This window comes from Protopterus annectens, chromosome 6.part1, assembly GCF_019279795.1.
Source record: "Protopterus annectens isolate FY-2018-M chromosome 6.part1, PAN1.0, whole genome shotgun sequence".
In the NCBI taxonomy this organism is placed as follows: Eukaryota; Metazoa; Chordata; order Ceratodontiformes; family Protopteridae; genus Protopterus; species Protopterus annectens.
The window spans coordinates 398048891-398067409 of record NC_056738.1 but is presented as its reverse complement, the minus strand read 5'-3'; the positions used below and the strand labels follow the sequence as shown (position 1 = coordinate 398067409).

At 36.7% G+C, this 18519-nt stretch overlaps 1 protein-coding gene across 1 annotated transcript in view; it reads left to right on the top strand.

Annotated features, from left to right (window-relative positions):
- The window catches only part of LOC122805298 (girdin-like), a 1431879-nt gene that overhangs the window by 733265 nt on the left and 680095 nt on the right, over positions 1-18519 (top strand). Inside the window, exon 7 of the mRNA XM_044075386.1 lies at positions 10807-10947. Within this exon, the coding sequence (XP_043931321.1) occupies positions 10807-10947 (141 nt within the window). The remainder of the gene's footprint in view (positions 1-10806; positions 10948-18519) is intronic.

Genomic DNA, 18519 nt, shown 5'->3' with positions numbered 1-18519 from the left:
TTTTTTTACGTTTGGCTTGCACTCCCTTTCTGTCCACTCGTTTTTCCTCATATTATGCATTTATTTATGCCAGTCACTGTAACACTTCTTTTACTAGAACTGTTTTGTTAGAGTGAAATCTATGCTACCTAGTCATTTTTTAAACACCTTTATTAAATTATCACTTAAGACATAGGCAAACATACATTAATATAAAAGAAAACAAACCATATTAACACGTTTCCAGGTGCAAACATTATATATCACATATGTTCTTTTTTATAATATTACATAAATTGCTCAGTTCCTGCCTTCCCTTAAACCTCACTCATCCTACTGAATGTTATTCTGCATGCATTGTTCCCACAATTTCCGTTTATTTCTAAGTGATTTGCTCATTCCTTTTTCTTAAGATCCCACTTCCAGTTCTTTTATCTTGGTTACAATAGTCAATATTTCAAGTATAGTTGAAATAGACCTTGATTTTTATCTTCTTATAATTGCCTTTTTGGCAGCAACCAGAATTAAACTTAACAAGGCCTTACAATATCTAGGAAATTCAGATTCTCTGTTCCAGTCACTACTTATTAATTTCATGCCATTGTACAAGTACTACTAATCTCTGACCACATGGATTCTAAACGCATTTATAATGTGTGGGGAATAAAATTATCATTTATTTATTTACATTTATTTACCAGGAAAGATGGACTGGGATAATATCCCATTTTCAGGGGAGAAACGTTCCATATTAACATTATATGGTTACATTTAAATAAAGTTATTACAAAGCTTAATACAGAAGAATGACATAACTAAATAAAAATGCAGCTTCAGTTCATATAGTGTGAACCAATACATGCATAGTACAGATATTTAGACAGATATAACAAGCTGAAAAAGAACACTGTTAATAGATAAATTATTCATAAATTGCAGTTCATAGAGATAACATTAAACACATTAAGGCAACACACTCTTTAGAACAGAAGTGACTAGATAATATAGCCTAGGGAAAAATATTGTTGTTCTTTGTCTAAGAAATAGATTTTACTAATTCCTTCTCTCTGAACATAGTCAAAGTATGCTGGTAGAGGAAAAAAGGAGATACTAGTTTAGCCTGGGATAATGCAGGAGCAGAGCCGATTTTTATTTAGGTAGAACTTTACTAATTTTTTTTTAATTTGGAGAGGTTCCAGGTAGATCTAATTTGCAGAGTGATAGTATTCCAGTTTTTAGTGACACAGTACCAGTAGAGACTTTGGTCAGGGATTTGTGGGGTTTATATATGGAGAATAGGAGTAAAAGCAGGACAGTTATCGGATTTGTGAATAATGTTATGTGTGGAGATAAGCTCTATGTAATCTAAGTGGTGAGGCAATTTGAGCCATTTCAAAGCATTAAGGGGAATATGGTAGTGGATGGTATTGATTGTTGGTGTCAAATTTTGCAACCTTATCATAGCATGCCTTCAGCTTATTTTTAACTGTAGCCTGATGGTTGGCTAGGATGAGTGCACCATATAAGAGAGATGGGCCTAATTAGGTAGTGGCAACAGTGGTTTTGGTGGTGCCACTAAAGACGTTTTTATGACTGTAGAGCATTCCTAATTTTTGGTGATTCTTTTTTATGTTATTTTGAATATGCATCACATTTAACTTTATCATCTATAATTACTCCAAGAAGTTTTGTATGAGAGATTACTTCAATTTCAGTTTTTCTTTAGTTAAATGATTTTGAAATTTGCCGTATCAGATATGTATGATTTGGGGGAAAAATAGCAGTAATAACTTTTCTTTTTAGGGTTGAGTGGTAGCTGGACATTATGGAGCCATTTCTTAACTGAGAAAAAAAGTTTCTTGCATGAAATAGATGAGCTGAGGCAAGTTATTAGACACTGCTGATTTATTGATAAGAATAAAGACTGGCTATGCTATGGTATCGGCAGCTATCTTTAGGTATTCAGGTGGAAGGTTGCCAGCTACAGTGGAGCATGGTTTAAGTTTAAAAAGTTTTTTTTATCATTGATGTGGAGACAGATCCTAAATAGAAGTTGTTAGCAATGGATATGGAGAGTGAATTAGGTTCATGCGGGAATGCTAGAGGGGAGTAAATGAAATTGGTAGCATGTATGGTGTATGGATAATATTGGTTTTGGTCTAACCTGTTGTTTGCTGAATTACTATGACTGGATGTTATATTGGGGGTGGTAGTGGCACTCATACCTCTCAAGTGTACCTCATTACGAGGAACGTACCTCATTTTGGGGTCTTAAAAAGTTCATGTTCCTCGAAGTTCCTGAAAGTTCCACATTGAAAGACTCTGTCACACATTCAGTGTTAGGAATTTTTTAAGTGAAATCCATTGTAAATAGAAATTAATCATATTAATTCATTAAAAGATCTTCTTTACATGTAAAACCAGCATATTTTAACCATCCTAGGACCTTCCTAGTTGAAGTTGTTAGTAAGCTATTAGTATGTGTTCCACATTTTGCCCGTTTGTTCCACATTATGAGGGCTAGTGTTCCTCATTTTGGACATGGAAGGTTGAGAGCTATGGTGGCACTGGTTGGGGCTGAAGAGTGAGTTAAGGAGATAATGTTTTCTATTAGGTATTGAATAAGGTTGCAATTTCGACTGAAGAGCTCTTATGAGAAGGGTTGGACTCCTTATCTGAGCTTGGACGTAACAGGTTATGTATTGATGTCCAGCATTTTGGGGATAATTTTTGTGTTGAACTTGTAGACAACTATAATATTTTTTTTTCTTTTTATCTAGGTTAACATGCTTTTTTACTCAAATTAAACAATTCTTTATTAAGCTGTAGGTTAAAAGGGGTTATTCTTTCCAAGTTTTGTCTCTTTTAGACATTGTAGTTTTTGTCCAGCTAGTGAGACATGGTGCATAGTTAATTTTCACTCTTGTTTTGTGGAGTGGGGAATGGCCTTTTTAGAGTATTTGATTGCCTTGTTGAGTGGAAGACCTTTTAGGATAGACCAATTATATGCTTTCAATGTAATGATGAAGGAGTCTTTATTGAAATTAGAAATCTTTCAGGTCGTTTTAAGTTGGTAGGTGTTAGGTTGGTGGGTAGTGCTTGTATAGTTATAGGCTGGAAGGTGTTTGCTAAGTGAGTTTAGATAGGTTCCAGAGGTTGTAAATTTACTAGGGTCAGAGACCAGTATCCAGTCTAGAATTCCACCTTTACTGTTGGTATTATTACATCTAGTGTTTGTTTTGATAAATTACGTGAAACCATAAAGGTTTTTAGTATCTGAGAGAAAGTATGATGTAATGATTTGCCGGTCAATATTTACATTTCCTAGTATGATTTTTTTTCATAAGGTATGTTATTAGTCATCCAAAAGAAGATTTCATCTAATGTTGGTGGTTATAAATTTTAACAAAGCATAACTGTTTTTTATTGTTAAACTTTAGCAATGATACTAGCATTATGGCATTTTCGGATTTTGGAATGTTTTGTAAACAGAGAGAGAGAGAGATTTATGAACTTGGATAAATGAAGGCTACCCGTCCTGCTTTTTTCTGGGGTCTATCAGCTCTGGTAATACCATAGCCTGGAGGGAATAGTTCAGAATCTTTAATGTTAGTCTTAAGCCAGGTTTCTATGACTGCAAAAATATTAGGGTTATATGTGATATCTTGGTATGTAGTTCTGTAATTTTGTTACAAACGCTATGTAGGTTGATAGTGACAAGATTCAATTTTTTTGGAAGACAGTGGGAGAAAATGGGGTGAGGGGTCTGGTGTACTAGTTGTATTAATACTGATAGGTTGTTTAATGATAGGACAGTACATCTGGGAAGAGGCATCGTTTGAGATGGTAGCCGAAGGAGAGTCAGTTAACTCACAATTTTGTATGGGTGGTTCTTTGCTATTTAGATTAATTTATGAGCTTTCTTGGCCTGCGTTGGGGTAGACATGACCACAATGTGAGATTCTTGAGAGGTACTCTATTAATTTAGAGGGGATTTGTATGAGTTTATTTTATGAGCAATGTGGTGATAGTGACATATTTTGTGCTTAAAATGAAAGCAAGGTGAGATATTAAAAAGTCAGGGAGATATATTGGTATAGCTACTCCTTATTTCAAAGTGTTCTGAGTAAACTGCAGTTGGAGAGGTGTATAGAAATAAAAGTATACAGTAATAGTTTGTTAGATATGATGTTAGCACAGAAGCAAAGACAATGTTGCTTGGAGAAACATTTGAAATATTGATGGTTATAGAGGAGAAGAGAGGAAAAAGTGAGGTGGAGTATGAAGTATGAACTAAAAGGAGGCAGAGGTGGAGTTAGTAAAGAGAAGTAAGTAGAGAAGATTTGGCTTTATCAGTTAATTCTTATTATGTGATAAGAAAATAAATAGGGAATCATCAATAATATTTAAAGTCAGTTGGAGGTATAAGGCAAAAACTATAACTAAGGACACTAAAAAATAAAATTTAGGTACATGTAATAATATGAAGAGCAGATGAAGCAGATGTCATTTCTGTGGTGAGAGGGGTGAGGGTCTGTGAGTGGTTGGGATTGTGAGATGGTTATGTTGCTGCAGGTGGGAGGAGTGAGGGGTCTTGTGATAGGTTGGAATTTGGATAAGGAGGGGTAGACCCATTATGAAGGAAGTGATGTCAGATGTGGATGGGCGGGTGGTAATGGGGGTTAGGGTGGAGAGTGAAGCAAAGCTGAACATAATGAGGCAAAGCGGAGTGGAATCAAACTGAGTCCTGCAGGAAAACAATCAGGATTGGCAAACGGTATGTAAAAATGTATTAACAGATGAGGACACAGCAATAGCAGTGCCCTTGCTAAAAACTAACTGCAAAAAATGGAAGTATTGACACAAAATACAGAGAAGATCATATCAGTGGAAGACAGAAAAGGAAAGAGTGTATCAAACAGCAGTATGAGGGTATTAAAGGAGCTAGAACTAGGCCAGCCCAGATGGGAGAAAGTAGAGAGGTAGTTAGGAGTGAGATATATGTAGCAGACAGGGGACAGACAGCAGCCAAAAAATCAATAGTATCTCGCTCTGCTTTAAAAATTGAGAGACAAACAGGAGAGTGGCTAGCGTGCAGAAGTTGTGTAAAAATTAAATGGGCTCCAGTAAGAATGGAACTCAGTATGGAAAGCATTCTTAAGACACCTCAATATTTATACAATAAGGTAAAAGGGGGCAGTTGTGCACATTCTGAGGCAAGAGATACCAACAACAGTGAACATTTTCTATACTAATCCAGGAAGTATAAAACTTAACACTTACAATATAGGAAAGGTCCTTACTTAAGGTATTTCTCAGTGACCTCTCACCCTAATGCCCTCTAGTACCAAAATAACTGGATGTCCTGACCTGCTTTGGAGCCTTGTCTGATGTTTAAAGTGACATCAGTCTGGAAGGGGGTGGCCTTAAGCCTAGTGGCACTGTACTTTATGCACTTCTTAGTGACCTCTCACTCTAATGTTCTCTGGAGCTGAAATAAATGGGTGTCCTAATCCTGCTTTGGAGCCTTGCCTGATGTTACCAGTGATGTCAGTCTAGAATGGGGAGCCTTAAGCCTAGTGACGCTGTACTTAAGGCACTATTTAGTGACCTCTAAATCTAATCCCCTCTGGAACTGAAATAACTTGGTGGGTGTCCTGCCCTGCTTTGGATCCTTATGTGATATTACCAGTGATGTCAGTGTGGAAGGGTTGTGGGCCTTGAACCTAGCAGCACTGTACTTTAACTGCTATGGAGCTAATAATTTAACAAAGTAGTGTATAAATGTGATGACTCAAATTCACTAGTCACATCAAATGTTCATTTAACATTGTACGGACCAAGTTATTTCAGACTTTTTGATGTGATTATTAGCAGTTATCATCTGAAGTGCATTTTAAAACTTTTAGTAATAATAAAATACTAAAACAGGAATATTTTATTATGTTATATTTGGTGAGGGTACTGTGTGTAGGAAACTATGGTTGTCAAATGTTGCTGTGTAACATGGCACAAGTAAATTTAATATGGTACCACATTATATTATAATATCATTATGAAACTATGTGGAGGTTCCATATTCTTGAACCTTCTCCAGTGTGGACATCATTACACTCAAATTAATGGTAGCAATGACATGACCAGTAGAAGGCCTCACACAGGACTGATGTAGAATCAGAAAAGTATTTTCAATGTATGAGGAGGGCATTTCAGGGTGAACCTTATGTTTAAACAAAGTACACTCCACATGATTCCTTTTATTAGAAGAATTATAGTGATCAGATTTATGGATATTATTATTTCTTAGCTGTTAGTGTTGAGAGATATCCCAATGGCATCTTACAGTATTCAGAATTATATCACAAGTGCAATATCATTTGGACCCTTCTAACCACAACAATGAGCCTAGCATGTAGCCTTCAGTTCCTGTAGCAAAACTAATACCTTGATGAATAGCCTCAGCTAGCTGCCCCTGTGGACCATTTTAAGCCTAGCCAATTTCCCTTAATGATGAGCATCAAACCCTGCATCTTCTGTCTGTGAGGTAAACACATTAACCATTATACCAACCCTCCTATGTTAGGGCTAAAATACAGTTTGCAAAAGACCGGGTGACAATCTCTGTGAAGTATGGAGTTGTAATACTTCTAGATTTTAAGATCTGCAGATTTTTTTGTGTGTTGCTATTGTAGGCATAAATAACTGTGGTCACCTAACCATTGTCTTCTGTTATGGCCCCCTGTTGCTTACTTTTTATATCCATTTTTTCTTCCCTATTCAAAGGCACAAATAGTGACATACTCAGAATGGCTCACCCAATTAACACTGTGTGGTAAATGACTTTTTCTAGTAGAATTATTTGTCACTAATTTCCACCCCTAAAATTATGCACTAGAGGTACACAGACTCCCTGACAAAGTGTTGGAACACCCCACTGCTGAGAATGCAGCAGCTCACTTCTGGCTCTTTGAGGAAGCAGCTAATATTTTGTAGTTAAGGTCAGTGACGCTGATTCAAGTACATCATTTATTTCTGATTTACTCTTAAGACTGCTGTGTTAATGCTTTTAAGAGATCTTATAAGAGGCTTCATAATGTCTATCTTAAGAGGGCACTTGAGGTATTATCCATGCTTAAAGATCAACTTAAATAGAGTATTGTAGGCCCATTTTTACACACTCTACAAAGGACAGCATTATTGCTTCACCAGGGAACTATTCCTTTCTGGTTTCAGACATCTGCACTGAATCTAAATGAAACATGCGATATGTGTTTGTGAAATTCTCCAGTTTGGAATCAATTCAGGCCCATTTTTTGCCGTGCATATCTATATACCTTAATAGATTGCTTATCTAAATAAAGCATTAGGAATCTCCTTGTTAAGGTGTTTCAGTTTTTCTCGTAGCTGATTATAAGGAACAGGAACATACTTCCTCTTTTCCTGAGTTCAGTGCTGACAATTGTGGGATACTATCAGTTCTTGTCAAGGATATGCTCATCTCATGAGTGATTCCTTAGAGCAGCAAATTTGAACTCCTAGCTTCCAAACCACTGTAAACAATCTTAATTACCTTTTCATAGCTTCTTACAGAACACACCCTATGTCTTCTGAGCACAGTAGCTGTCCTAACACCTTAGATGAAATCCCATTAAACCAAACACCTTTTTACTAGAGAGCTTCAACTATCCAACAGTAAAGTGGTTGACTTACACTGCCAATAACTGGCATGCTCATTGCTTCCCTGACATTGTAAATCTTAACTCTTTTATACAAATAGCTAGCCATCATACTAGGGACCTGGATACCTATGATCCTGTTCTCACAAATATGGACACTTTTTGCACACTCCATATGTATCATCTTCTGTCATTACATTAGTGACCTTTTCCTTTAAAACTATCGATACTTCCATTTAAAATATCTCTATTTTGGGGGGATTTCTTAAATGCAAATTTACTTGAATTACTTGATGACCTAAATAAATTCAGCTGTAATCCTCCCCTGATAAATCCTATTGTTAAAGCCATTGGCTGTGCCTCTGATTATTATGCCCAGTTAAATAGCTGTATCGATAATGCAGTCCCTATCTGCATCAAATATAGCACAAATGTACAAACAAACACCTCTGATGGAATATCTGTATATATACATAAATGATATAACAAGAGAAAAAAATACTTTATGTTTAGAACAGATCTCTATCTACCCACCTTAAGAGCATACATAAGCAAACTAGTAAAGAATTTAAGGAAACCATTAAGCAGCTCAAAAACTGAATATAAACTTAAGATAGCTACTGCATGGGAATCCTTAGAGAAAGGATTACAGTATGTGAAAGAGGTAATTACACAATGTCACGGGAGACAAGATGATCACACAAAAGCACTCAAAATAACAATTAGGTTGACAGTAATGTAAGTGTTACATCCACCACACTGACCAAACACATAGCACAAAATATGCTGAGGCACATAAAAGCAACCTTCCAATACCCCAAAGACCTCCTAAATATTTTTTTACAAAACGAATCCTCAGCAACCCCAAAATCACTGCACCAAAACAACCCCCAACACATCTATGGCCACACCCTTTGGAGCCTCCAATACAAATCCATAAAGCAAACCAACATACTACCTAATATTTCAATCATAGGAGACCCCATTGTCCTGCTTACCAGGCTGAATAAGGTTATGCTAGGAGGTATTTCATGGGGGGAGGTGGGGGAGTGGGGTGAAGGTGATCTAAATTCGTCAGCCAGCAAATTTGCTATGTCACTCTTGGACCTTTTGCTCCGAATGCCTACTGACCATCAGACTTGTCTCAGCCAAGTTATCCATTCATTCCCTCTTCACCAAGTGTGAGAGACAGACAAGTGGAATCATCATTAAGCTGCCATAATCAGTGGTTTGAGTTTTTTTTTTAATCTGGCTGTATGTTTCTACGGATATATGTCAGATGATCAACTTTTCAGAAACTCAAAATCCATATGAACAAGACCATATGATCGACTTTCTGAAAACTCAAACATCCAAAAACAAAAAAAACACAAATATCTATTTTTTTATGTTTATGCAACCCCATCTAAATTATATATACCAACTTCAAGATCAGACTACAGTGAAGAAAAGGGTACATTTTCCAATCCACACTGTGCCGCGATATCCATTCAAAAGTTTTGAGTTTTCAAAAATTAGATCATACGGTCTTGACCATATGAATTTCAAGTTTCTGAAAACTCAATTATCTGGTAGAGATCCATTCCTGTGTACACTCAACAAAGTAGGGGAAGGTGGCACCCCTCACTTCTGCAAAGGATGTTTCCAGCAAGCAGCCCCATCCACCAACCCTGAGACAGAGGAGGGTGGCGTCCTTAGTCTTCACCAGAGAAACTGCACAATGCCAATGTGCACTTGAGCACCTGCAACTTTCCCATCTGCTGAGAGAGAGGCAAGTGGGCTACATTTTTTCATTCATCTCACCTCACTCTGAGTAACTCCTCCAGTGTCGGGGCTGCTAACTTAACCACAGTCACTTGGGTCACATTCAGAGCTCTGTACCCCTGTGCTGCAGAGCCAGGCTAAATACGAACATGTTTGTGCTGCATTGTGACTTCATCAGCATACAGTAAGTGGGAAATAGCTATATTGTGAAGCATTTGTCTTAACAAGAAGTCTCTGATGGTGGAAACAAGAAAGCAAAATCTCTATAGCTGTCCATCACTGATCATTGTTGGAAACAGAAAGACTCTAGCAAAAAATAATTGAAATGAAATAAAATACAAGAGTAGAGATATGTCTGTATGGGTCTACCTGTGAAGACCAAAAAGCCACAATGTCAAATCCTACAAGGCCGAGACAAAATTGCCGAAATCTCACATGAACGAACACCAGGAACACTCATGAACAAACTCCGGTAACCACCTACATACTTACATACTTACCAAAAACTTAGAATTTGCCAATAAGTGTTCATTATTCTATTCTTCCCTTGATCCTGTCCCTCAGATGCTCACATATATTTACATAAAAGTGTTCATATCCTTTACCACAAGAAAGAAAAAGGCTTACAAAGACAAACCATTCAGTGAAAACTGCAAGAAAAACCCAGCCAAGCTAGAGTCTTCACTGTGTACCTTCTGTAGTTGAGGCCCATGGGATATATGCAAATGACACCTTAAGGACATACAGTGTTTCAGCTGCATGATATCACTATAAAGGCCAAAACATTCATATCTACAGCTACAGAGGTTGGGTTTTATTGTCCTGAATGCACCCATAAAGACTTTAAAAGTAAAAAGTCATGGGCATTCAGAAGTCACCATGTATCTGAAACACTGCATGTCCTTAATGGGTCATTTGCATATATCCCATAGGCATTTACTAGAGGAGGTTTAAGGCACAGTGAATACTCTAGATTGGCTGGGTTTGCCTTGCAGTCTTTACCCCAAGAAGACCTTGTCCTATATTATTAGACTTTATGGAAATTTTCTTTTCCTAAGTTTTATTGAGAAAACACTTACAGGCTTTATACTGAGAACAAGGCATTAATGATATGTGGGTTAACATTAACACAAATATCTTAAGAAGGTATGCTGCCTCACAATGTTTACTATGCATAATTATTGCATTGATCTTGGTCCAGAGAGTTCTAAAGCCTCAAGTACACAACTCTATCATGCAAAATAAATAATAAAGACCTATCGACAAAATCAAAAACTATAATAAAAAAATTAAATTTTAGTTTGTTATATTTATGAAGCAAAACAAAAATGACACTATTCTATCCCTGTATACAAGTGTTTGCTCATACTGTATTACCTACTTACAGGTTACTCAGGACCAGAAGAACATGCTGCTGCTTCAGTGGGCAGAGTTTGCCAAAGGAGACACTGAGTTCATTTTCCAGAATATGACCTCACAGCTGAAGCAGCTTTTGAAAGAACGGGATGAAAACCTTGAGGTAAAATATCTATTAAACATATGACTGTGAGTTTAAAAAGCAAGCTGTTGTTATGAAGTTTGAGTTTCTCTGGTGGGTAGTCGGGGCTTTACAGACTTAGTTTTGTTATAAATTGTGATTTGAGATTGCACACATCCACATGCAGTCATGTGCACATGCACACATACAAATGTGATAGCACACACACACACACACACACACACACACACACACACACACACACACACACACACACACACACACACGTGTGCATGCATGTGTCTACAAGTCCATGCATGCAGACATGCGGATTCATTTCTTTGAACCAATATGATGAAATGCAGCCATCATGGCCACTTTTCTATTCATTGTCTCATCACATATGCTAGAGGTTCTGATCCTGTGCACTTCATATTTTATTTTGTTTTAATTAATGAATTAATGAATGAATTAATTAATTAATTAATTTTCTATTTGTATTTGTTAATTGGGCAGATGGACTGGCCCAGAGACACATGTCAGAAATTACCCTTGTTCATGCAAAGAGCAGGTATAACATAAAACAGAGTAACATAAATGTATGTTTCTTCATAGTTTGTAGAGCGTAACAGTCTCAGCTGAAACACAATAATGTTTGATTACAAATATGAAGTGAACAGTGATAACTAGATTTTTAAATAATAATACAATTGAATTTTTTGTTCATTATTATCATGTGGGTGACTCATTTCTTCCGTGGAAACAAACAGTTGCTTGTCATACAAGGTAGTTTAGTGTAACCTCTTCCCAGTTCTAGTTATGAGCATGATTTCAGCTGGTGATTGAGTAAACCCTCCACTAATCTCAGGCACATCCCCATAGTCCAGCATTAGATGATTCATAATGAATGAATGCTTCATTTTGGATGTTTGCACTGTCATTACATTAATGGCCTATTAATTATTTTATTAATAATTAATTAATTATTAATTAATTAATAGTTAATTAATTAATTAATTAATTAATTAATTAATTAATAGTTAGTTAATTAATAATTAATTAATAGTTATGGGGTGAATGAAAGCTTATAATTGTCACTGACCCAAATGCAAGAACACATGACTGACTGAATACCTTGAAGTTCTAAGGCAGTATTTAGCCAGTATCAAACTATACAGCTTACTGAATCCTGATTTAACAACTCATGGTCTAAGAAACTCTACGTCTTCCCACAAACACCTCAACACACTTACAGGCAAAATATACAGATGACTATATAGAACAAATACAAAAAGAGAGGCAGACAGAGCGAGTGGAAGACACAGGTGGATAAAAAGACAGAGGGAATGAAAGACACAGGTGGATAAACAGACATACTTGAGCCTGAGGTTGGACTAGAGATACGGATTAATATTTTAATTTGTTTCATGGAATTTAAAGCCAAACACCAGGAAAAAAAGGTGGGGTATTTTTTTCTTATCTCCGTGTGGTAGCAACTCAGAATTACCAAGAAGAATAGTTACTAAGAGGTGACGTGGGAAAACCCACTGCATGAGGCTGGAGTGTGAGATGGGCTGAAGCTTTTTCCAGGAAATGGTCATCAAAAGGTTATTTTTAGTTCACCATTATTTAGATTATCATAAAATGAAAATATTAATAAAAGACTTTACAAATAACAATATTGCGACTGGTAATAAAATTGTGGCCAATGTTTTATCATGATATGAATACAAAAATATCATCTTAAAACACGATCTAGAAAGTGCCATCAGTGCATAAGAAACATTCAACCCATCTAATGCTGATCACTCAGATCAAAAATCTTCTATTATTTTGTCTTCTCCAAAAACAATAAAATTATTTCTCCTGATTAACAAAATAATTGCAATGGGGTGATGTATATTTAATTGTCTTTTAAAAAAGTCAGTATTCTATGCCCTTTGAATACAGGGCAAATATAATACAACCTTAACTTTCGTTATGAGGAAAACATGGAAATACAGCATTAGATCTTACTCTTCAACATAAAGCCTCCAATCCTAGCCTACAGACAACACCATGAGCCTCCAGCCCTGGCCTACAGACAACATCATGCCTGCCTTGTTATCCCACTGCTACACCTTTTCTGGGTATTTATTTTGCCATCCCTGCTACTTTATCAAGTCATTTACTTCCACTTAGGCTAAATTATATCCTTGTAAAACCCACAGTGATCTGTTATTCCCACCCATAGTAGTCAATTCAGGGATGAATTGGTTAGAGGATGTTTACAACTGACTCATTGTTTTGTTCTTACTAACCATGCACTTAACAATACTAAAAATAATAAATACAGTCCTGATGCCTCTAAACTCCTTTGTGGCTAACTGTAATGAAATGCTACAGAAAATAATTTTGGAATGTCTGTATTTTGGAATGACTTATAGGGTGTGATTGTAGAACCTAAACAACTGACTTTAGAGTGCACGTTTATTCATTTTCCATGTACCTGTTTAACTGAGTTCAGGGTCACAGGAGAAAATTAAGCTTATACCAACACTCACAGGGTGCAGGGCAGAGAAAGTAATCCGAGATGGGGCACATTTATATATACATACACAGAGTCCAACACAGCATACTTATCTATGAGCATTTGACGGATCATCAGTTCCCTTCTGCACATCATTGGGTTGTGGGAGGAAACTGTATCACCCTGACAAAACCCAGGACATATACACACTGCACAGAAGGCAACCCAGCTGACAAATGAACTGCAGAACCTTTGTGAGGAATCAGTGTTGTCCATACACTCACAAAATATCATATATTTACAGCAGGAAGAAGCACCCAAGCTGTCATCTGTGATCATACAGATTCAGTTCTTGCATCTTAAGATAGCGGCCTTCTGTGTGGCTCTATTTTTATCAATCTTAATGAAGCCTTCAACTTGGTTAGTCATGAATACTTTCTCATCTCCTTAAAGTTTAATAATTTCTCAGTTGAAGCCACATATTCACTTCATAGCTACTTATTTAACAAGCTTTGGGTAAGATTCCCCTCTAGTCTCTCATGTCCTGTCCTTTCACTCTAGATCTCTCCAAGCCTTGTGTTCGGTCCCCCCTTCTGTTCCTTTTTTTTATAAACTTCCTGCCCTTTGACCTCCACCTTTTAATTATCCTTATGTATGCAGATGGCTTTGTTTTCATTCAGTGTGACCCAGCCTTTAAAGACATTAAGTCAGACTTTCTCAAAGAAATCTTCAATTTTCTCTCCTAGTTAGATAAAAAACAACTAATTCTCATCTTAGACAAAACAAAAGAGCATATTCTTTGGAATTCTGCCAGACTTAATTGTATTTGTCCCTCACATTTTTTCACCTATAAACACCACTCCAAACAACTCATCTCTTCTTTCAAATTACTTGGTCAGCACCTAGACCCAAAACTCTCTGTGCTCACCTATATTAAATAAAAATAAAATTCACCTAATACTCTTCACTTCTGCAAAGATTTTCTTTTTCATTAACCCTGAAAGTCACACATCTATGGGTAAAGGAATATTCTATTTGCAGTTAGAATGCAGCCCTGCCCTCTCTGCGTGTCACCTTCTCCAGAATAAAAAAACTAAATATGTTTCAGACCTTGTCTAATAAAATCTGCTGTTTCATACTTTTGACATCTAAATATGGACAGCACTACACCACCAATTCACATGTAGATTGACTACTTGTAAAATAAAGCATTGACTTTCTCCTACTTATTTATTTCCCTAGACTCAATTGCACCACCAACTTGCTTCCAGAATACTCCACAACTCTACTATTTTTCCCTTGGATTTTACTCAGATGGTACTTTAGTTCTGGATAGAAGTCCCTATCTAGCCAGCTCCAATCATCCCTTTTCTGTCTTACACCCCACATTCTGTGATGCTCCTCTCCAAACATTAGACCCCCCCTCCCTTTCAGAACCATGCAAGAAGTGACAAGCTGCTTCTGTTTCTCTAACTAGGCCTTTTTCAAACTGTACCCCAGTCTCTCCTGTTCTACTTCACCCTTTCCTACTGTTATAAATACTTAAAAAAATCACTCTGTCAATATTTTTCAGGTTATTGTATTTAGTTTTAATTCATGTCAAACTTTTTTTTGTAAGAGTCTTCAGTTATTAAATCAGTTAATCAGTTTGTAACTGAATTCTAATGTGTCTATTATGTTCTGTGTCAGTACCTTATCCTGAACATTTCTGCTCCAGGTTATGGTTGAAATGAGTGATGCTGGGTCAGTCAAAACCCTGCTAAACAAATGAATAAATATAAAGTATGTAAATAAATAAGTAAATGTCTGTACCATTGTGGTACCTTGCACATTTTTAAAAGACTGCGATTACAGAATTATAAAGAGATTTATTACTGTTGCCTCTATAATGCAGAAGGATGAAACTCAAACAGTGACTTAGGTAATGTATGATGAAATAGCAACCCATGCACAGTAGGAGACAGTCATGGGATTAAGTGAGAGGGAACACCTGATACTAGCACACACATCCTGGGGAAGGGAAGGCTATTCATCCAAAAGCACTGGTGACCCCAAAGTGACTTGTGGGTGAAAACAGAAACACCCACACCAAAATGAGCCCAGCACTTTAACCACACTTTCAACTGAGTGAAGGGAAAGGCAGCCAGGGGAGTAAGGGTCCTATAAAAGAAAACGGTATAATTGTTCATGATTCCCTGGAACTCGGCACATTCATAGAATGGCTCTTGTCCTGCTACCTGAGTGTTACTGGTAATGAATGGGCGATGGACTTTCACCCCAGCATCTTCAGTGCTAACAGGAATGAATAGGCAATCAGTTGAAGAAGAAAGGGAAAAATTACATTAAAAAAATTAACATACACGTACACTGTAAGAGTCAAATGGTGTTCTGACCATGTGTAAATGAATGGCAACATATGCATGCCATTCACTTACACTACAAGACAATGGCCTAGATGATGATTTTCCAAGATCAAGAGATGGTGGGATAAGGGATTTAGCCATGTTCCTTATTATTATGTGATCATAGAATTAGTATATTTAAAGCTCTAGTGGTGTGGGGGCACAGATCCCCCCACTCCATGCAAAGGATACAGGCTGGCTTGCCTACTTGCAAAAAGCATTGTTATTAGTGTGCACATGTATTAGTTGTACAGGTGCAGGGGGGGCCTGCTCACCTGCAAAAACACTACTATAAGTGTGTACATGTATTGATTGCAAATATGATGTATTTGATGAATGCTGGGGTTTTCAATGGTTGTTTTTCCTGTATGGAATTTCAATGTAGAGTACATCAGTAATTCAGTATAAATTCAAAATAAACATTGTGACTTGATGTTTTTAGAGCTGTGTAGTATAAAGCAAACTAATAGAGATGTTGGGTGTTATTCATAGTCCCTAGGCTTGTACTTGCACAATGTGTGTCTGGGGCAGAGTGCAGCTATGCCTATATGCAAATACATAGAAAGCCAGCTAATTGCAGTGACTATGGCAAAGCAAAAGACTGCATAAAGGAACAAACCCTTTTTTATAACTGTTAAAATGGTTTAATTGTGTGAAAATTATTTTCAGAAGTTGTGAATGAGCAAAGGACTGTGTAAGTCTGCTTGAACTAGTGGCAAATAGTTAAGGCAAGCAGTGTTCAAAGGAACTATGTAAAATTTATTTTAGAAAAAACAACGAAAATCACCAAAAAGCACCAACTTGACTAGTAATCCAAAAAAAACAATGCAATAGGTGAAACAATAAAGCTACAGTGGAGGGTCAGGTGAAAATTTTTAATGATAATTTTAAAACAGCATCCGCTTCCAACACAAGTCAGCACATATAAACGTTCCAAGTTACGTTTTCATTTGTATGTTACTTCCTCAGATGTAGGCTCATTGTAAATCAACGGACTTATAAATCAAACCCCTGCTGACATCATTTAATTAATAGACCAATAAAAAACTTTAAAACCCCTTTCAAATGTTACAGGAAACATTCATTGAAAATGTTTATTAAAAAGTTCATAAAAAAATATATATGCAAATCTCAATAAAATGTTAAGTATTTACGTCTGTACATTATACAAAATACTAAAACTCTAAATAAATTTATTGTTTTTCAAAACTTATTCACATATATTAAAAAATGACAGGTTCCTATTTCAATGAATTTTTTCATGAGTCCGACCATTTCTTATTTATTTACTTCATCTACTGGACAGTGTGATGAATTGCACTTGAAGAATATAATTTAAAAATAGCATGAACGTTTAAAAAATAAAACCACATATTCTGTTTCCTTAAAATACCCATATTACGTATTGTAGTAGTATAAACATATTACTCACATTTTGAATCAAATGATTTTAAATTATTCATAACAAAATTGAAATACAATTGCAGAATATTGAATATAAAACGTGTGCAGACAATATTATATAGAAAATTTAATTAATATATTGATTGTGACTATAGGGGCCGAGGGAGGAAATATAATGAAATTTTCTATAAAATTTCATAATTTAGCTGCTCTTAATTTAAGAACCAGGGCAATAAAAATATATTAATTCAAACCTAGCCATCTATTTGCCTGCAATGTTATTTGCCACCAAAGTTCTCTGTACTCGATCTTTTCTTCCTATAGGCCACCTCGCCCATCAATATTTATTTTTTCAATTATGTAGAAAAGGAAATTAGCCTTGGGACACTGCATTTGTTTCTTACCATGTCATGAAAGATAAGTACTTGCGAGTACCTATGTGCATGAAGTACAGCATGTGGATGATCTGAAATGTTAGTGTAGACCTCACAACTATATTGGTCCCAGAGATATGTAGTGTACGCAATGTGTTCTGTTGACTCTGCCATGGGCCATCAACTAGAGAAGGGGTGAATGCCGTTTGTGGAATATGGGGGTGGGGGGTGACGGGTAATGTAATAATTCACCAAGGGGAGACTGGGTTGGATGCACAATAGGTGAACTGGAGGTCTACGAGGGAGTGGTGGGTGAATCAGGAAGATAACCAAAGAACAAATATACACATCCGCAATACAATCCCACAAACATGTGAACATTAAAATGTGCAATACACATGTAAAGAAACGTTACCAGCACATACCCACATAATGGTCTGGCCTGAACTGAGCCATCCAAACCCAACACACCTGGATACATAATTGAATACCCATAATCCCCTTCACAGCACACCCCCCCCCCCTTCCTGAACGTCCACCAAAACCAGCCATACTCAGGTTGCTAGATAGGCATGGCCATATCTGCACATAATGACCCCTAACCATATCTAGTAGGTAGTCTCACCCTAGGCATTCTCAGGTTTGCAAACTATGTATCTCTTGCATGTATAACCCTACCTTACAGCCGTAAAGAAAAGATGGTCATCAGTCACCACAATTTTTGGATATCCTTGTGGGATATGTATCTGTTCTAAACATTAGACTTGGTGTCACAACACCATTTCTAGTCCTGTATACATCTGGACACAAGTTATATGAGCAGTAGTTGTCCAAAAGACTGCTCAGCCTCCAGCCGATCCTGCAGAACCTACGACCCGGGATTAAACACCTGACCATGATGCACGTCTCCCCACGTGCATTATCGGGAATATAT